General features: G+C 41.8%; 1 protein-coding gene across 2 annotated transcripts in view; it reads left to right on the top strand.

Moving 5' to 3' along the window:
- Positions 1–19,697, top strand: part of wnt7bb (wingless-type MMTV integration site family, member 7Bb) — a 47,006-nt gene extending 27,309 nt beyond the window's left edge. For both annotated transcript variants that reach the window (XM_008411134.3, XM_008411132.3), the window contains exons 3-4: positions 12,586–12,857; positions 18,261–19,697. In XM_008411134.3, coding sequence (XP_008409356.1) covers positions 12,586–12,857; positions 18,261–18,740 — 752 coding nt within the window. In that variant the 3' untranslated portion in view covers positions 18,741–19,697. The remainder of the gene's footprint in view (positions 1–12,585; positions 12,858–18,260) is intronic.
- Positions 19,698–22,030: the final 2,333 nt, after the last annotated feature.

The raw sequence follows: 22,030 nt of genomic DNA, 5'->3' as shown, positions 1-22,030 counted from the left end.
TCTCCAAGACATGGTGGTTCACACACACCAGCATTTACCAATTCTCTGTTCCAGAACACCTGATTCAAATGATTGCATGACCTACTGTGCATGCCACCAAGTACTGCAGAAGCCTGTTAGTCACCCCATTATTCAAGTGTGGTATTTGTGCTGAAGAAGGGAAAGACTTAAAACAGTCCGACAGTCAGAGCTGTACAGGTCAAGACACTTACGGTAACTCTGGAGGAGCTGCAGAGATCTAGAATCTTTAAGCAAGACAACTTGTTATGCACTATACAAATTTGGTCTTTATGGAAGAGAAACAAGAAGAAAGTCATTCCTGAAAGTCTATTTTCTTTAGCAAAAGCCATTAAGAGGTCTTACGGAAGAAGGTGCTCTGAATAGATGAGATAAAAACTGAATGTTTCAGCCTAAATGGAAAAGCTAGGTGTTGTTATAGCTGAATTGTGCTAGTAGAGACAAAGTGATGAAGTTTTGTGGGATAGACATGCAACCAGAACTGCAACGATTATCGCAAACCAGACATGCCAAAGTCCACCAACTTTTTGATACATTGCTTCCTGAAACACCACTGAGATTAAAGTCCACTTACAGAGCTGAATGACACGTTGACGAGGAAATTCGGCCATTTTATTCAGCTGTGCTGGAGCAGATGCATTCCAAAGTTAATGGACAGGAGCTCTTGACTTGGACACCTAGAGCATTTGAGAAGCTAATCTGGCAAACGGCGGTTCTAAAACTGCAGAGGCGAAAGAAGCCGAATACAAATGATCGTCACACTTTTCAGGTTTTTGCTCGTAAACCAATGTCTTATTTTTGTTCCACGTCACAACTATGTGCTACTTCCTGTCATATACCTATGCATTTCATCTTTGCTTCGTACGTTGGGTTTGTATTGTCCGTATTTAGTTCTGTTTTCCAAGTGTTTTGGTTGCGTTTGCAACTATTCTTTGTCTCTGTAGTGTCATTTCCTGAACTCCGCTCGAGCCGCCATTAATTTCTGATTGACTACATTCACCTGGCTTGCACGCCACAACCACACCTCCACCAGGCTCTCTGGTTTCTTTGGTTTATTGCTGCCTTCTGCTGCTCCCTTGTCCTCAAGTCTTTTTTTCTTTTTTTTGTTCTCCATTGTTGAATCCAATTTTCTGCTCGCCATCGTCCCACCCTACGCCGTCACGTTGCCAATGGCGCCCTCAACAAGCTTTACACATGACACTTTCGCATAAAGTCCCTATAAAACACATAGCCGTTTGCGGTGGGAGCGTGAGAAAATAAGTTGGACCACATTTTGGTCGAGCATATGGAAATTTCATCTCTGGAGATCCGTTTTGTAATGACAAAGGCAACGTGTAATCAGCGGGGGTATTTGACTGGCTGATTATAGTGATAATGATAAACGCATCTTCAGCTGTATATCTCAGTAAATAGTTTTTTTTTTGACAAAGACGAAGTGAAGTCAAACGGGATCAAAACGGAGGAAAATCCTCAACATTCACCTCACTTGAACCTGATAATTGCCTTTGCAGAGCCCCTCATTTTTTCAGATCCGAGCAGGTGAGGTCCTGATTCGGTGTCATTATTAGGATGAAAGCAGGGAGGGAGCGAGGGGAGAAGGATTTGTGCTTGTTTTAGCAAGTCTGAGCGTTCAGTCAGAAGGATTTATATCCACCTCGCGGAGCTCAGAGAAGAAAAAGGATGCTTTTGAAAAATGTTTTCTGCCAGCACAATTTTCTATGCCTGGGAGAAAGCTTACTTAAACTCTCAGCGTTTTTAATACTCTACCGCCAATGCTGAATACTCTCATAATTGGGTTAGCTTTACTGCTTAAAGCCCTCTTCATTATATGAATCAAACCTGGGGGGGAGGTAAGGATTGGGGTGGTGGGACCCATCAGTGAGCGTCCGCGCCAGAGCGTGCCGCTTCCTCGTCTCGGTGTTGCGAGCTCTGAGGGGAATGTGGAGCCCGGTTCTGGTAAAACAATATTATTTTATTGTACAGGAACATGGCTGTGCTAATTTCTCGAGCTGAAAAACCTCACAGACCACAACTGTGTCTATAATTTGCTAGGAGCATATGTTCATAGCAACGGTACATAAAGCGGAACGGAAAACAGTAGTGGAGAGGGCCGCAGTCAGTTTAGTGATTGGTATACAAAGCTCGGGGTTTTCCTCCAGCTTTCCTTCCCTTTCTCGGGGCCCCGGAGACACACTTCCAGGATCAGTTTGGCTTTGGTCGCAGCCTATTTTCTGTGCTTTCGGTGTCACAACTTTTATGCGCTCGCTCCTCTTTTCCTTTGATGGAGTTCACTGGGGCTTCTGCTCATTATCATATTCATATTTACTCGGCTGCTTTGCTTTGAGTTTTCCGTGCACTGTTTTGTTTTGGGGGTGGAGACGACTGATTCGATTCTAACCGGATGAACATAAAATGACGAAAGTACTAACCTCTCCCTCCTACAGATTCCTTCTGTCTATACTTTCTTGTCGCACTTAAATACTACAGATTGTTGAACTAGTTCTAATATCAGACAAATATAAAGGGAGCACTTTTCAAAATATTCACTTTTTAGACAAGGGGAGGGAGGTGACTCGAGCTGAAAAACTGCGTTCCAGCATCTTTAGTGGCAACAACTGCTGTCTGATACAAGATTCAATCATTTTACTGATCTCTGACCCAGGACCACACAGCACTCTGGGGGATGTAGGCAGAGGAAAGGTTCCAGCTGCTCAACCTCTGGTTGGCTGTCACAGGTTGACAGCCAGCCAGTTAGCTAAGTCAGCTAAGCTAGCTGCAGCTAGCATCAACTGACTCACGTGTTCTTTGGTTACCTAGCAACAGCCTTGTTGAGTAACTTGCGCAGCAGCAGCTTAAATGTAAGCCTCAACAGCCTGAAAATAGAAAAAGCAACGTTGTGGAGGGGAAAATGTTAAAACAGGAAAAGTCATCCAGTGTTTGGCAGTAAAAACAGCTAATCGATAATTATCAATATCGACTGGTATGAAACGTTCATATCATAAGTTAATCAGTCATGTCATCTTCAGCAGATGTGTGTCTTTAACTTTGATTAAGATCTTCAAAAACCCTTCTTATTTTGTTGCTTTGGCATATTACATTGGGCATATTACATTGCTTTATTTACACGATTTATTGTAGAAAATGTATATATCTGTGAGGTTATTTTACATTTTGAGCTTTTTAAAAATCTTTTAAGCAGCATTCTCTAGCTTTTCGTTATCCAAGGAAGCGTGTCTCTACCATGCATCTGACAAACGTTGAACCTGAAGTGGAGTTTTTGACGCGTGTCAGGTTTATTTAGGTTGGGTTACGTTATGTCAGACACGACAACTTCTCTGATGATCGGAAACATGCGAGTCAAAAAGCGAAGAAACTAACTAATCTCCGTTTTCACTTTGGAAACACACGGCTGCTTTCATGACCGGGATCCATTCAGACGTAATCAGTGTAAAGACTCCTGACCACCAGCAGGTGACACTTTCCCCTTTGTTCTCCTTTGTGGTGTTGTTTGTCTGCGACGGGATCTTCTTGTTCCTAACGGACGCGAGGCTCAGCTGTGTCGCTGTCCGGCTGAGAGGTCTTGGTCTTACGCAACCCGGGCCTCCTGTGTCCTCGGGGTGTGAGTGCACGTCTGGGAAGAGTGGACTTCACAAAGCTTTCCCCTTCACTGCCCCGCCACAAACATTCCCGGCTTGTGCGGAAAGGCCATTCAGCTGCGCTGCTAGACTCTGTGTGTGTGTGTGTGTGTGTGTGTGTGTGTTTCTCTGTTGTAAGGCTTTCAGCTATATTCCTCTTCCATTCAGTCTTTTCTTTTTTTACCTATATATGTTTGGATGTTCTTCTCCGGTGCAGGTCGATGTCTTGTTAAAGTATTCCCACCCCTTGGACTTTTACACATTTGGTTGCTTTACAAGCAGAATCTTCTCTAAATTCTCTGGGGATTAGGGCATCGTCTACCTGTGAATTGTAAGGAAATTATAATATTTTTTACAACCCGAAAAATGTGTTTTGTTTCCACGTCCAGTGACTGTTAGAGGCATCCTAGTAGTGCATGTTTTATTCATTCCGTGCCATTTTTTGGATCTGGTTCTTATTTTATGTTATTCTTTAATGCTTCTTTTTATATTCCTTCATAGTTTATCCAGCTGGTTTCTGCTTGTGACCCATTATGTATTGTAATTTTTGCTCTGCAGTGCATCTCTGATGTTGAGTTGAATGACAGTAAGGATGATCTGAAGTTTACAGCTTTGCAAATTAATCAGTGCAGACAGATTCTCATTTGGCTTTAGGGCTGGAGTTTGACTAGGCCAGTCCAAAGCATGCATGTGTTTGACCATCTCTTGTCTCCAGAGCTGCTGTCTTTTTCGTGCTCCTACACGCCTCAATCAAACGGCATCGACTGTCTGCAGGATCCACGGTGAAGAGGAAACGTCTCATTCCGAAACCTTTTGAACCGTTGCTAAGGATACCGCCACTATAGAGCTGTACGACACGGATTTAAAGTTTTATCACGATATTTTGGGGTACTTTAAAAGTGACAATAAGACCTTTTTTAGTCACACAAAACTGTCCTTCAAAAAAAGGAGCTAGTTCCGACCAAAGCACCAGATTGACGTCTCTTGTCATCCAGCCAGGGGTGAAAGTAAGGGGGTACGGCAGGGTACTGCCTACCCCTAAAAGATTTAGCGGGGGTACGCAGTACCTGCAAGAGAGAGGAGCGGCTGTCAGTTGTAAAGAATCAATGGGTTCGCTGTGCACCCACTAATCAGCCGTGACTGATTAGTTTTTCAAGAACAATCTAAAACGTGACTTAATCGGTTAATAAATAACTTTTTTCCCATTTCATATTGTTTCTGAACTCTTAATACTTTACTAGAGCAGGGTTGCAACACGTCGATCGCGGAAAGTTTTGAGTCGATCTCGTTATTAGGTGACAAACGGAACACCGCCAGGAAGCTGAGACCAGCACGTCCTCCTGTTTATCAAAAATGTTCGGAACTTTATTAAAGAACAAAAAATAAATAAACAAAACATGTTCAAATTAATGACCCAACAGCAACAATAATCTCAGTAATTATTGTTTCAGCAAGGTGTTGCGCAATTCTGTGCGTTTCGGTTTCATTATCAAAATAACTAGCAGAGTAGGAGTTTAAAATTAACTAATCAATCACCTCTGTGTTCAGGAGAGCGCTTATAAATAATCGCAAAATAAATATCAATCCTGCAAACCTGATATCGTAACGGACTGAATGTTATGTTTTTACCTAATCTCTGGTCAGCTTGGGGAAGCGCAGGTGGTTGCCATGGCAACGGGTGTGACAGAGAGAGAGAAAGAGAGAGTAAAAAGGTGCGAGTGGTTTTGATTGATCAGCTGTTCGGGTTGTTTTACCTTTGCTTTGGCTCTTTACAGCCGCTGTAGTTTCTGAACGTTCAATAAACGACAAACTTGGACTAATTATCTCGTTCTTTGTGAGTATATGTCATTTACAACAAACATCAAATGGTAAATATGCTTCATTAAGTATTTAACAAACAAATGTCTTCTACCGCAATAATTATGTGAAATTAAATTAATTGTCTAATATATAAAAAATAGTTTGGTGCTGTCGGGCTCAGAATCTGAGAAGCTTTTCCTTTATCAAATCAATTTCTTTGCCTCTTATTTAGTGGAAATATTGATGTTGATGAGATGTTCTCCAAAATGATAACCTTTTTCAACCTTTATAGCTCCACTGTTGAAAATGAGGCTCTAAAATTCACAAATGACATTGAAATAAAATCCAGTCCAACATCTGGTTTGAGGTGATTCCTCTGGAACCTGTTGGAGGAAAAATATCACAACTTCAGAAGATGAGCTTTAACCTAACAGAGCTCTGTGGTTCCTCCTATCAGTATGAGAGTCAGGGTGAGGAGGCGCCATGTTAGGAAGAGAAGTGGAAGCTGCAGGATCTTCAGAACAAACAGGTCAAGATGCTGGGCTACTGATTATCCCTCTGTCTGGACACAGGATCAATAGAACCAGTTTAAAAGCTAAAATGAATGGTTATATGCCAGATGTGGAAAACTGAGATGCACTCCATGCCATGATGTTCAGGATTTAGGTCTCATGGCATCTCAAGGTGTCAACATTGCAGCCAGTGGGCTGAAGGACATACAGCTTTATTTTGTAGCAATTCAAGAGCTACCAGCTTTTATCACTTCGCAAAAATTTAACCGGCACAGAAACTCCAAAGCACAAAGAAGCTCTCTCTCTCTCTCTCTCTATATATATATATATATATATATATATATATATATATATATATATATATATAATGTACTTTTTTTTGTCATAGTACCCCCATGAATTTCAAACTACTTTCACCCCTACATCCAGCCTTTGGTAGAAAGAGACACATGAGGAAAACAATAATGCATATGGAAATAATCAACCTTGTTTTAATTTATCACTCTATTAATTGATTTATTGCAGCAAGCTAAACCCCACTTTTTTTTTATTGCTTTATAATCCGTCCCTCCTTTAAACTCATCAGCGTCTTTCTTTCTCTGTGACCTGTCTGCTGCATGTCTTGTTCTCCACGGCTACGTTTGCTCTGACGCTCCTTAACGAACCCCTGAGGCCTCCGCAGAACAGCTGCATCTATTCTCAGAATAAATTACTCACAGGTGAACTCGTTTTACTCCGTGAGCAACTTCTGAAGGTGGTCGGTGGCGTTCGATCTTACTTAATGGTATTGAAGTAAAAGAAGTTGACTGGAAAGAAATACACTTTACACTTCTAAGACTTTAATCTGTACCAAAAAAAAGTTTATGTTGCTAGCTGGTCTTTAGGGGAAACGTGTGGAGAATACATTGGATAGACTGCAGCTCCTCCTCCGCACCGTGTAACGTCAGGTCAATAGTTCTTTTAAACTTCTTTAACTCGACAGTTTTCATGTTTTAGTGTTTGAGCTGCACGCCTTTCTTTGCACTTGTGCAACCTGAATAGTGACAATTGGAGTCAAATTTCAGGAACAACTGTGCTGAGAAGGGGGGGGGCAAAAAAACTGTTCCTAGTTCTAAGCATGTACTGTGCACCGTAACACACAATATAGGGACTTTTAAAAAAAATTAAAATAGAGAATTATGCATTCGGTAACAGCTTTTCCACACTGATTGGGCCTGGCTGTATTTCATATGGATTAGTAGATCCACTAACAAGGATCTACTGGTGCAAGTGATATTAAAAAAAAAAAAAGAAATGGTGTTGATGACATATATCACAATATTATTGTGCAAAAGTAGTCACAGCTTTCCATATTTGCCTATTACACCAAAAAGGTTGGATGTATTTTATGGTCTGAATTAACACAGACTACAAACATGAATAGATTGAAAACAATACATTTTAATGCAGTATGTTTATAAGTAGGTTTATTCTGAGTGGAGGTGATGTAAAGGTTCATGTTTCTCAGCAAGAGTCTGAAAGCTAAAGATTAGGGTGATGGCAAAGAGGCCTTCCAAACAATGGTGATAAGTGTCAGTGGATAAATGCAAAAATAATTTCAGACTAAAATGTTTCTGGATTTTTTTTATACTACCTGTTGATTTTCTTAACCAGAAGCTTCTAGCAGCATGGTGGTGGCTGCATCATGTTTTGTGTGAGGAGGGATGGTCAGACTTGATGGAGCAGATAGATAAGAATGGATGTCACACTTTTTTTTTTTTAGATTTTTGTTTGTAAACATCCATAAACCCAATTCCAAGTTTTTTTTAATAATCATGCAACGCTTTGCGACCGTCGGTCACATAAAAATCCCAGCGCCACAACATCAACGTTGCGCTCGTGACGTGACAGAATGCGGGGAAAAAAACCTCCGACGCTCTCAAGCCTCTCCGCGTAGTCGCGTATGGACACAAAAAAAACCCGCTGTGTGTTTTGTTTGCCTCTCCACAGCCAAGCCTTTGTCCAAATCCTACCAGTATATCTTTTTTCCTTTTCCTCTCCTGTCAGCAGCACGGCCCAGCTTCGGTCTGTGATCAGCGGACAAACCAAGGCCTGTTGAGGTCAGCGGCTGTGTTAACATCATCCAGTTTATGCTACACGAGCGCTGCCTGCGCAGTATTGCTGGTTGTAAATCTCCCGTGCTGTGTCATATTCAATGCTTCCCTCCGTCTCTAAACACAGATCGCCGTTTCAGCGGCCAGCCGCTACATCCTTATATATAAATATATTTCTTTGTGTGTGTGCGCGTGTGTGTGTGTGTGTGTGTGCGTGTGTGTGTGTGTGTCTTGGTTCCAACAGACGGTGAAAAAAACAAAACAAAAACATGTCGGGCATCTCAGTAGGGCCCGGTTTCCAAAGTGATGTGGGTGTTTAATGTGTAGGCCAAAAGCAGACTGACTCAGTATCCTTCAGTTCGTTTTGTGTTGTTTTTTTTGCTACTGACATGGTGGAATATAACAGGATATGTTTTGGTTGTTTATAACCTCCCACACCACATTTTGGGGAAAAGTAATGCTGATCTGCTTCGCCTCCCTTCTTGGCTACCGGAGCAGACACTTGCCACTAAACTCCATTAGACATCTGGTTTAATATAGCCCCCATTCTTCTCTCCTGGATGTTTCCAAATACACTGAGGTTTCTCCAGTCAGGCCAACTTTCCACTGGCAGCCGGCGAGGCTATCCCAGGGTGGTTCCTGCTGGAGGACTGTCAGAACGTTTGGGGCTAAGGCTCTTTAGGGATTTTCGATGCCCTAATGGGTGCGTTTAACGCAGTTCCGGCCAATCCGGGCATCGGCTTCTAATTCCTACAGGCTTTACGGGAGTAAAGTGCAGAGTAATTAGCGTGGGTAGTCTTAACGCTCGACTCATTTGACAAGCCAAAGCCAGCAAATTCTGCTTGTGAAGTTACGGACTTTCTTCGGCCGGAAAGGTTTTCCGACCCCAGACCCGTCGGGAGGAGGAGAGGGAGTTATGGGGGGAGAGGGGGGTAAAAACCTCAACAACCTCATCATCATGCGTTTCCCCCCGTGAACGGCGGAGCCCGACGGGCCCGGAAATGTGCCGGGGGAACCACCCTTTCTCTGGAAACTACCTTTGTCCTGTTTTAAACATTACAGTATCACTCTGTTTGTGCATCTATGTACAAAATGCCTTTTAAACAGTGGATGTGTGTCAGGGTGGAGGCCAGTCACTTTGCGGTGCGTGCATGTACATATGTGTGCGTGTGTGTGTGTGTGTGTGTGTGTGTGCGTGCGTGCGTGTGTGTGTGTGTGTGTGTGTGTGTGTGTGTGTGTGCGTGTGCGTGCGTGTGTAAGGTAGGGGCAGCAGAATGTTACCACAACTGGTGGGGCACAGCTCTAGCTTGCTAACCAAAAAAAGCAAGCGGTGGTGAGTCAGTCGCCTCTGGGCACAACCTGTGGCCACGGTATTAGCTGCAGAGTGCCAGTCCCAGGATGGGAAATTAACAGCAGCTTTGGGTGAAAACATGTTGGAGAGTTGAGAAAAAAAAAATTACCCGAGTCCCGATTGAGAGGTGTAAAAAGCCCATCTGTGGAGGAAATCAGCTGTAAAACAGCTGCAAACTGCATCATAAATGCACTATAATTAGCAGTACATAAAAATAAATTAGTTTTTTTATTTAAGAGTCTCATAAAACATGGTACAAAAGGCAAAATAATCACCAAAAGGAAGTTAACGTTCAACCTTGGTTTAAATCAGACTGCAGTGATGTTTATTAACTTCCTCCAACTTAATATTTTTAGAGTTTTTTTTAAATATGGGGGAAAAAAAAGATGCATAGTTTTTTTTTTTCATTTCTCTCTTACATTTAGGTTTTTCTTTTTAAAGTTCATCAATTTTCTGCATCTGCAGGGAATGAAGAATGTAAATCATGTGTTTCCATGGATACCTTTTTTTGGATACCTAAATGAAATGTTGAAAGCTACAGCTTTGTAGCACTTTGAACATCTTTCAGAGGGATTATTCCTGATTTTGGTAAGCACAGCTTTAAGACCCCAAAGTTTACATTTGGCTTCATAAATGCTCCCGAGGGGAGATGGATCCGTCTTGTTTGTTTGGTTTTTTATCTTTCACCGTACCATCCGAACGTCGTGGCTGAAATCAAGCCTGCAGATTGTAGCCCCGGTTTCCTCGTCTCAGCTGGTAGAAGTGACGTTTTGCTGGTGCAGCTCATGAGCTTTCAGATAGTTCTGGTTGTAACCGGTTGTTACCTGAGCTACTGTAACCTTTCTGTAATGTAGAACCAATCGGTGCTTCTGACAAATTGTTTTTGTTTTAGTCCACACAGCTGCAGCTCATCTGATGTTCTCGCATGACGTGCTAAAGTTATTCAAGTCCCCGCTCTGAAGTGTGTAGATGGCTAATTGCGTTGAGTCGCTGCCATGCGATTGGCTGATTTGAACCTCATCTCCCACGGTAACAAAACGTCATCACTGTGCTCCTGAATTCAGGTTTTCAGTACTTGCTCACGAACGCGTACTGTACCGTGTCGTGTTTGTTCCCAGAGTTGTCTTCATATGTTCTACTCTGCTCCTCTGAAAACCATTTAAGAAAAGCAAATTGTCACAGAGTTTGGGTTGTGAAAATTCAGACATAATTCACCAAGGCTAATGCTAACAACTGCAGTGAAGCACAAGACAGTCAGGGCTAACATTGTTTTTACTAGTCAATTACTCAATCGAATATTCTGATGATTAATCGATTAATCGGATGTAAAAAATGACGTTGAACCAAGTAAAGCTGAAGCTGTATCACTTGAGGAGTTCTGAGTAGAATATATTTACAAATATTTGTTTCTGTCTTCTGTATATATATTTATATACAGCTTTATCTTAACTACTGCTCTGATTTGTTGTTCTTTAAACAAATGGCTTTTTTTCTGAGTCTGTACACTCCAGTAAACGATTAATTGTTCACTAACTTAGTTTGTGATTATTTCAATAATTGATTAATGATTCCTTGTGGCTACATCTGTGCTCAAGTCCCACAGACATGCCAAAAGATGTCATGACAACAAGAATACATGAGTCAGAGCTGAAGCAATAAATACTGCCCATTTGGGGGCGGGGGGGTATTATGTAAAATCAACTTTTTTGAGCTTTACATGGTGTTATGATGTCATTTTCTCATCAAAAACATACCTGGATTGTTGCTTTGACTCTTTCATACATGTTTGAGAAATCCTTTAGTTTCCCGTGGCAACCAGTCAGCTGTGCAAAATGCCTGATCTCGCATGAAGCTCCTTCTCGGAGTTGCAGTCTCCAATCTACGGCCTCACAGAGCAGCCCTCTCCTTCGACTCCCCCCACTTAGCTCCTTAAGACTAGCTGGCAGCAATTGGCAAAAACCTGGAGGAACTGCGCATCTGCTGAGCTAATTATGCAAGCTAATTCTCAGTGTAATGCTGGTAAAAATATTAACGGGTTAATAGAGGAGCCGTGTCATTCTGCAGACAGAGTGCCGAAAAGAGCAGGATCAGCTTCTTAAAGACACAGAAGCCCAATTTCAAGTCATTAATTTACAGAGTCAAAAATTTTTTAAGGCATATTTGGTATATTTTTTATATCAACTGGAGGAGAAGAAATTGATTGTGCTATTAAATGGCACATTGTGCTTGGAAAATAAATGATACTGCCCCTTTAAAAATTACAGCTGATTCGTAACAGAGAAGCATTTTCGGCTTTCAGCTCTGAACTTTTAAATGTTGTTTGGATTTTTAAATGTTTAAAACTTAACCACATACCGAGACCTTTCTACAGAAGTCAGATTTATACAGGACACCACAGACGAGAAGATGGACGGACGGATAGACGGCAGCAACTGGCTTTTAAAGAATTAGAATCGTTAAGCCTGAACATCCATTTATTCTAATACACTGCTTCCCTTTTCCACCAGAACCTGAGAGCTGCTTAAATCAAATTCCATACTTTCCCTTTGTCCTGGAAACTATATGGAAAAAATATATATATATTTTTAAACTAACGGCAGCAGGGCCAAAACGCAGACCTGGATCAGCCCGACTTTTCCACCAGCATTAATACCGGCCCCAGCAGATCCAGCCGCCTCCATTATCACGTGAACACCTTGTCACCGCTGGACGCGATGGAGCGATTTCTCCCCGTAAACAAGATATGCGTGTGTCAGTGAGGCAGCGGGACCCGCAGCCCCCGGGCCGTGTGCAGAGTGGGCAGCAGAACAAGGTGCTCCTGTGGAGGAATTCAGCACTTTGGACAGCACCGAAAAAATCTCTCCCCACTCTGGAATTCTGACGCTGCGCTCTCTCCGGGTCGGGCCCGAGGATGCTGCGGTCAGGAATGCAACCGTGTTTGTACCGAGGTGCAGGAGGGAAGCTGGCGACCCATTAGGACGATGCCCCGAATTTAGAATCTGTTCTACTCAGAATTACCTACAAGAAAAGGCGTTACAACTAATTATATGTACACTTTTTTCCCCCACTTTTCGTTGGTCTCCAGAATGTTTGCTTTAAAAAAAAAAAAAAACTCCTTTCTTATTTTTTAACCTTTTTTTTTTTTTTCTAAAAACAATCTACTGTCTTTCCCTCAGGCAGTCGGGAAGCAGCTTTCACCTATGCCATCACGGCAGCGGGGGTGGCCCATGCCATCACGGCCGCCTGCAGCCAGGGCAACCTGAGCCAGTGCGGCTGCGACCGGGAGAAGCAGGGCTACTACAACCAGGAGGAAGGCTGGAAGTGGGGCGGCTGCTCGGCCGACATCAAGTACGGCATTGAGTTCTCGCGGCGCTTCGTGGACGCCCGGGAGATCAAGAAGACGCCCCGCCGCCTGATGAACTTGCACAACAACGAGGCAGGCAGAAAGGTAACGGGACCGCTTTCCCAGAACCTCAAGATGCTCGCTTTCCTTTTTTTTTTTTAAACCAGAATCAACAATTCAGGTTTTCCTTGCACTCGCTTTTGGGTTTGATAATTAGCAAAAAAAGAAAATGTAGAAATGCTTCCAAAAGCATTGGGACTTTCTGATCCGTGCGTCATCTCCTCTGGTCTTACTTGACAGCTTTTATTTTGACAAGGACACTCCTCAAGAACAATGCAGCTTAAAAAAAATAAAGAAATAGAAAAGGGCTGAAACTTCAATCACAAGATCTTTAAATTAAATGAACAATAAGCTTTTCAGTCCGTTCAGCAAAACCGAAATGCTCCGGTGAAAAAGTGAGGCAAGCACCGTGATGTGGAAGTATATTGTAGTAACGTAGATCTGGACTTTGATTGGGCTATTTAAACACGTGAATATGTTCCGGTTTAAACGATTTCATTGCAATTTTCAAACGTTTTGATAATGAAGCAAACTGTGGGGAGATTAGTGAAATTCACAATCCCAATGATATGGACAGCTTTAGGGGATTTTAAACATTAATCAGAACTCTTACCCAAAAAAATTCATCACAATAAATGAGAAACAAAGCGATAAATCTCCAGCCCTGCTACAAGTAAATTGAGGTTTGTAGTTGTACCGTGAACAAATGTGTGAGTATTGAAGGGGAGTAAATTTTTTTTTAACGCATCATTATCAGGCGATTGCTTGTTCCGATTCCGAAAATTGTAAACAAAAGAAAAATAAAGTGAGCGATCTGACCGATTGCTTGGTTTCTGCCCCGTCCAAGGAGAGCTGCCGCCCCGCCCGGCGGCTGACAGACGGAGGATTGGCTTTCCTTCTTTCCATTTCTGCTCACGGAATTATGAAGTGTGAAAGTCAGGAAGTGGATATTATTGCAGTTGTCTGCACAAAACCAAAACATGTCACTCCCATCTGACTGCGTCTATTCAGGGTGTGAAAGCAGGCTGACAATGGCGGTGTTAGCGGAGCAGACTGATCCGGGTCAGCGCCGGCGGGTGCCAGGCTGCTGGCATGCTGGGCTGACAGGGTTGGCGCTGTTTCTGGTCTCGCCCCGGCTCCCTCAGAAACGCAGCCCAGAGGCTCTGGGTTCCAGTGTTTCACAGCAGTTTCTCACATTTTTGGTGGAAATAACTCGAATAAACGATTTTTAGAACTGGACCCCAGCAGCACGCTTAAGTTTAGACGATGGTTTTATTCTCCAACTCGCACAGATTGCCTGTCAATGCTGTTATCACTGTTTTCACTACTGGGGATGTGGAGCGTTGACGTTGGGGAATAATCAAATTTTAAGTCTGAGACGGAGTAAAATGTTGTTTCCCATCTCGATCTGAGGCGTTCCTAATGCTGAAAAACACCAACAATGTCTGTTGTTTTGTGTTTTTATAAAAATAAAAAATCAAAGCAGTTTAAATCACTCTCCTTCAGCGTAGATGTAACCTGTTCAGTATTTTGGATTAAGAACTAATGTTCTTAGGGCATGTGGTCTACTCTGCAGCTTTACTCTGATTAAATCATCTGGCTATCATCTATTTGAAAGTCTAAAAAGCTGTAAAACAACATGTTGGTGTTAGCATTGTGCTAATAAAAAAGCTACGTAATGTCATAATGGTTAATAATTAGGCAGTATTAGTTGGGCTACCTGCTGTGGTAGTTTGTCTGCAGTCAGTATTAACTTAGTAAGAGTGATAGGCGACTTTGATTTTGTCAAGTGGAAAGAAGACGTGTTCGTTTGACTGACGCCGAGGAAGAGTGTGATATTCTGCTCCCAGAAATCCAGAGAAAACTCCACTCACTTTTTATGGAATCTCATTTAAAGCATCATTACGTAACTTTTTTTTTTTTTTATTAAAAAATTATTTTCCCTTATTTGTTGAAATTGTCACCACGTCGTTAATATGAGACAGGTAATCTGTGAAAAAGAGTCGAGCTCCTCCAATTCCTCCCTGTGCTGCTATTCCTGTCTGCAGACATGCTCTCTGATTGGTCAAAAAACAACCAATCAGAGCAGGAGGAGTGTGTTAGCGCTGTTGGTCAACCCTGCGTATTCGCTGCTCAATGTGGGTTAATGGCAGAGAAGCAAGTTAATGTTCGAGGAAAACCGTTTGTCCGCCGTAATCGGCGTTCATGCTAACTAGCCTTAGCGTCCACGACAGGCTCTGGTGTGAACCGGCTGCAGCGCAGCAGAGAACAAGAGGGAGGACGTGAGCGGTGTACACGACTGTGATTGGCAGCGCTAAGACCCTCTTCCTGGCTTCTAATGGAGCTGCATATTTTTTTCAGAGGAAAGCAGATCCATAGGGAGAAGGCAGAAGAGCTCGATTTAAAAAAAATTAAAAATGTATTGGTCTTAAATTATACTGTCACGGCATAATTATCATTTTAACAAATACGTAAAATAAAACATTAAGAAAATGTATATGCCCCAACTCTTAAGGCCTTTAACGACATGAAGGGAAACTTTGATAAACATCGATAATGGAAACTGAGCGATGGCTTTTATCTTCCTACATCAACGTAGCTTATATAATTTGCTCATCTTTCCAAGAAAACGTCGCTGTTATGCCAAGTAAATCTGCAATATGTGAGCTTATTCTACCTTTTAATCATCATTTAATTGTAATCGTAGTGCGGTCGCGGCTCCAGAAGCTTAAACTGTGTAGTTTGTGGTTTCAAAATGTGTTTTATTCCTCAGCACTGTGGTTAACTGCACTTGCAAAGCAAAAATAATATCACAATGAATCTTTTCACTTTTGCATTAAATGCCACAACAGTTTGGACAAAAACCCCTCCTGTTGTATATTTATTGCCAATGATAAAAATAAATCCTGGTTCTGATGAGAGAAAACTCAACACAGGAGGAGCGATGAGATTATTTTTTTTTTCCAAACACTAATATGGACCATCATTAAAACAGAAGACTATAATTACATGATTATATTCAGTGACCAAACCAAATGTAAAAGAACACCCAGTGAAACACCACACTGCTCAATGGTGCAGAATTGGGAGGGCTGCGGGGTGTTTGACAAACAATCTGGAGACGGGACTCTCGGCCGTGCCGGACTAATCAGGAACAGATCGGAGGCTTTGATCGACGTACTTTAAGTAAATGTTTCCATGCATCTGTCAGGCTCCCTACGCCAGGCATTCCTTGTGGGTTCTGCGCTGCGCATTTTTGGAAATCCTCGCTCTGAATCAACATCCGCGGCAAATCTGACAGCTGACCCTGGCTTTTATGTAGCTCGGGGAACTCATGTTTTTTCAATCGAATGTCTTTAAACTGGGAAACTGTGACCGCACTGGTGCACAGACAAGACTGACAAAGATACTGAACGTCACTCGCGAACGTTCGTAGAAGTGTTGGACAGAAGGGATGACTTGTACCTCTGGAAAGGCTGGGCGCCAGGAAAAATCTGCACAACCAACCAACCAGCGTATTTGACAAAAAAAGAAAGAAAAAAAGTCAAACGCTTGGTTCAGTGTGAGTTGAGGGCTCCTAATTGGGTTAAAGGCCTCATGTCAGACTATTATAGATGTGTTAATAGGAGCCATTTGAACTCCACCCCCTTGTTTCTGGGTTCCATTGCCTTTTAAGAATGATTCAGCTCAACCTCAACAAAGTGCAATTTTTTATTGTGAGTGTTTTTAAGTTTTGAAGTGTCAGAATACAATAGTCACCATATCCTGAGAGAGTAGGTTTTCTTCTTCTTCTTCGCTGCCATATGTGGCCGATGACCACAAAGAAACAGAAACCAGGCCTTAAGAGGAAAGAATCTAAACCTGGAAAAAAAGAACTGAAATAATTCTTTTGGTAACAGAGTGCTTTGCTAATTTATTAACATGTATATTATCATTACATGTTCCGCTTCAGTCCGCGAACCTATAATTGAGCCGGTCTTTGTTTGGATTCGCATGTGTGACACGTTTCCTGAAACAATCTTGATTTAACCCTTTCAGGATGACTGACGGCTTATTTTCCACCCTTGACTGATGTGGTTTAGGGAAGATAGAGAAAATTACAGGATGGTACATTACTCGTACGTACAATTTACCTTTCTTTCAGGACAGGCCGCGACACGCAGGGGAGAGAATTAAGATACGTTTGGATTTGTTCGCCTAGGTCGGCAGTCATCTAGACTGACAGCGTCTGACGAAGTGCCTGTGGCTGCAAGTAATCAGCGCTATCATCTCTTACTGGAAATATCAGCAAAGACATAAAGTGCTTCTTCTTTTTTTTTCTTTTTCTTGTTGGTTCAGAATTGGCCCTAAGCCTTGTATACTAGGTTTTTTAAAGAAGCTTTATATTCCAGTTTCAGTTTCCCCCTCTCAAAACGTATATGTAATTTAATGCTGGGGTTTTTCCACCTGAGGACATTTTGGAGGTTATAGGTTACACAACGTTTCGGTAAACAACGCCCTTTCTCCAAGACAAAAAATTCGCGAAAAACAAAATCAGTTGAGGCATCCGGATATGTAGTTTGATAGTCAGTAACCAAAAGCATGCCATTGGTTAGTTACTTTGTTGGTTAATCACTTCATTAACTGGCAAGTTAAGTGCTTAATTATTTGTTTAATTGATTGTTGATTGGATAGTTATTTGGATTGGGTGTTTAATTCTGTAAGTAGTTGGTTTATTGGTTGATTGTATAATTAGATATTCATTAGTTGGCTACTTAGATGACTGGTTGGTTGGTTAATTGCCTGATTTGTTAGTTTATTACAATGGCTCTCCAGTATTTGGTGTTTAGAGATCATAGATACAATTCATGAAAACTTCATTCCGACTCTAAAGATGCTTAATATGCATTATTGGACCAAGTGAAAACCATCTTAGTCTGCAGGTTCCCTTATATTTGGTACCTGCAGACTATCCTTGACTATTTTCCAATAGTCAAGGAAAACGAATGGCACTCCTAGATTGGCTGCTTGACAAACAGCAGCCTGTCAAGTAGCAATGCGCCAAGGTGTTTCAGCTTTCCAAGCAACATTTTCTTCCAAATACCTTAGTAAAAACATCCACAAACAGGCATATCTACATTTATATTTTGGAGTTGCATTGAAAAAATTGCGAGCAGGTGAATCTGAATACTGAACCACAAATAGCAAGGGCTTGTTGTTGAACTACTCAGTTTGTTTGTTTGTTGTTTGGTTGGATTATTGCTTGATTAGTTTCTTTAATAGGCTGGTTGGTTGATTATTTGATTGACTGTTTAGCCTCGAGATGTCGTTCGTTGTGACTCGGCACTTGGAGACCGGCTTAAATTGAATTTCACCATATTTAGTTCTGGATAACAATTGCGCCGCTGGGTGACGTGTGTTTGTCTGCTCCAGTTACAGCTGTTCTCATCTTCCCTCACCACTCTGCAGGTTTTGGAAGAAAGGATGAAGCTGGAGTGCAAGTGCCACGGAGTTTCCGGCTCCTGCACCACCAAGACCTGCTGGACGACGCTCCCGAAGTTCCGCGAGATTGGCTACATCCTCAAGGAGAAGTACAACGACGCCGTGCATGTGGAGGTGGTGCGGGCCAGCCGCTTACGCCAGCCCACCCACCTCAAAGTGAAGCAAACTCAGGGCTACCGCAAGCCCATGGAGACGGACCTCGTTTACATCGAGAGGTCGCCCAACTACTGCGAGGAGGACGCGGCCACGGGGAGCGTGGGCACCCAGGGACGCCTGTGCAACCGCACGTCGCCGCACACGGATGGCTGCGACCTTATGTGCTGCGGCCGTGGCTACAACACGCACCAGTACACCAAAGTGTGGCAGTGCAACTGTAAGTTCCAATGGTGCTGCTTCGTCAAATGCAACACGTGCAGCGAGAGGACGGAGGTTTTTACCTGCAAGTAAAAAAGCCGCAAGGGAATGTCGTCATCGGCGGGCGAAACGCCAAGGACTAGTTGAACAAAGACCCGACAGAGCGAGATGTCCGCACGTCTTCGAGCAATGAGAGATTGTATAGCTAAGCGAATGGGATTTAACACTATCAGCTCTTCGTGGCGTCGTTTTGCACAGCAGAATCTTATCTAATTGCTTTTCAGAAAGTAATTGCTAAGTATCAGTAGATCATAGCCCAGAACTTTGCTGTCAGATAGGGATTGTGCTCTTGTACTGATGTATCCACAGTGAAGTTGGGACCAGCCGTAAGGAAGAAGAAGGCCCTCAGAGGGGACTGTGCGTTGCAGCCGGGTGAGAGGGGGAGAAATGCACGCGTCAGTTTTTGGGAGGAACTCAGACGGACGGGAATGACAAAAAATGGCCACAGCTGATTTGAGGTGACTGAGGGGGCAGATCTGTCAAATCTATGATTTAAAGAAAAAACAAACAAAAAAAACAACTTTTATAGATCTTGTTGTATCTCCGCTAAACAGGAGCTTAACTGAATCTCGACCCGCACCCTCCCAGATTGTCTGGGGCCGGTGTCAGAGGCCGAGAAATGAAGAACATTTTGTAAAAGCGCGGTGCAATGTGTTGCACCAAAGTTTCGAGTGGGGAACTCTGTCAAACCCTTTGCTGCCAACTGGAATACGGTGGAGAATGTTAGTTTTCCAGTTACACTGGAACTGTCTGTTCTGAACACTGAAAATAAATTGTCTATTTATGTTATAGTATCTTAAAACAAAAGCACTAACGGGTAGAGATGTCTTTTTTTTGTACTAAATGTAACAAGAAATACATTTTTAGAAACTATTAGGAGATGACCACGTCATTTCTAAAACATTAGAAAAGGAAAGGGGAGAAGAAAAGAAAAAAGCTTTCATTGCTACTGTTGTGTTGACAGCAAAATACATAATTCCCGACTTCGTAGTTTGAAGTTTCCTTTTCTTTCATTTCTATGCTGATGTCTGAAAATTCACGTTTTTATTCGGTGGGGAAGGTGTAGCTCCTAGCAGAACAGAATCGCCACCAGAACATGGTAAATAAATAAAACTGCACAACCGTGCAAGGTCTTATATTTTAAACATGGTGGGTGTGGAATTACAATAACATAAAGTACCAGAAAAATCATTTGTTTCCTGCAGTGATGAAGTGAAACCCAAATGCTTTGAGTGGCACATTTCAAGCGTCTATTTTTGCAAATATTGAACATTATGTGAGAATACCTGAGTGTTACACAGAACCAATGTGTAAAATATCTTAAATGCAGAAATGTTAGACAACAATAAGAAAATCTGACAGTGGCTTGACATCCTCCACTGGGAGGAAAACGCATCATTGCTGAGGAAGCTGGCAGGTCAGCGTGCTGGAAGGTTGAGTGGTAGGAAAAAGTGCGGCAACAAAAAGAGCACAGGCATTTGGGAGAACCGCAACCTTAAAAAGATTGTAAAAACAACGCCGGTTCAAGAGTTTGGGTGCAGAAATGACATGCTGAGTCATATGTACTTGATGACCAATGGCTGTAACTTTGGCTAAGGAAAAAAATAAAATAAAAATGACTGGACTGTTGCTCAGATGGTCAAATGTCCTTTAGATGGAAATAGATTTTAATAATCTGGATCAGAGCCTCCATGGCAACAGCAATTCAAGCCAGAGTGGATACGGAGAAACGCAAACTACAAGAAACAGGAATAGATTTTAAGTGGGATGACGTTTCTGAATAACACACAAAAAAGATTCGATTTTATCGGTTTTATATTCTGCTTTTCTGGATTTGGTGTTTTTATAGCCTCCACAGTCAGATGATTTTATTAACCCAGACAACCATATTAATTTCAGGAAACTTCATTTATTGTTTTTATCGTAGCGTTCTTGGTTTCACCGGGACACCAAAACAAACCAGTGCAGAACACGCACTGCAGATGTTGGATCTACTCAAATAATAGGGTGTCAGCAATTTACTGCAACTGAATTTAAATTATTTTACGACTAAAGATTTGTACTTTTTTTTTTTTTTTACATATTGGAGTTTTTGACACTGATTTAACCTGATGTTAAAGGTCTGATGTGATGTAGTATGGGATGTTTTGTTACGTTCATACATTTTTGAGGTGTAGCTCAGATAAATGAATTCAAATGTAAATAATAATATATATAAATATATATATACACTTTATAAATGACTTACTGATTCACCACATCAATCATATTCCCATTTCTTTTCAAATTGCTTTTCAAGCAGCACACTAAAAAGAAACCATGTTTATTGAAAGAAGGGATTATTTTATTTTTCTACATATGTAAAAAAAAAAAAAGATGTTCCTTTGATTTAATGATGAAGTGCTTTATGAAACATACACAGGATTATCCTGCAACCCAGTGGAGTCAGAAGTCCACATTCTTCATTTATTGCTTTTGCATGTCCGTACAAGACATTTTGTCTTCGGTGTTTAGTTGCCAGTTTCGACTGTTCCAACAAGCTTCCCAAGCTATTATTTGCATAAATTTTTCCCTCTTTGAAGGAAAACACACACACAGACAGACAGACACACACACTCACAGCTGGCAGACAGTTTGGGGAAGCATAAATCATTAAAAATTAAACCTAAATAAATCAAGCATTCAGCTGACAGCATCGTTATTTTGTACACAGCATATGTTCGTAATATGCTGCGGTCGTACGTCCTGATTGTGGTTCGCGTGGAAGAAGTAGTCCTTTTTTCTCTCTCTCTCTCTCTCTCCCTCTGCTCACGTGTAGAAAGGTCTTCATCTCTATGAAATGTGATCAGAATCACAATAACGATGAACAATAAGCACAGATAATGGGAACCAACTGTCAACGACGAGCACGAAGCACTGATGGAAACAGAATCTGGGTAAATTCTTCTGTTACAATTTTTTTTCTATGAGAAACTGATATTGAACAAAAATTTGAAATTGGGGAAAAAAAAAAAAAAAAGACGTCTTACTTTTTTTCTTCAATGTCTCAGTTAGAAATAAAACTTGTTCCCCTATTTGCCAGAATAATAAAACAATTTATTCCCATCCTCAAATTCAGATGTTTAGACAGATTTGATTACTTAATGCAAAAATCTTTATGGTGTACGACTTGGGTGAAACGTTTCCGCCATCTCCTTGCAGTAGTTACAGAAGAACTGGAGTGACCGAGTCGGGTTTCTACACCTCTTTTCAGCTCCGTCCCAAAATGTTCCTCATGACTAAGATTGTAGATTTTCAACAGCCTCTTAAACAACACTGACTTT

Source organism: Poecilia reticulata, chromosome 6 (assembly GCF_904066995.2).
Source record: "Poecilia reticulata chromosome 6, P_reticulata-male-v2, whole genome shotgun sequence".
In the NCBI taxonomy this organism is placed as follows: domain Eukaryota; kingdom Metazoa; phylum Chordata; class Actinopteri; order Cyprinodontiformes; family Poeciliidae; genus Poecilia; species Poecilia reticulata.
Note: the sequence above shows the minus strand (reverse complement) of the source record. Positions and strands in the feature narration are given on the sequence as shown.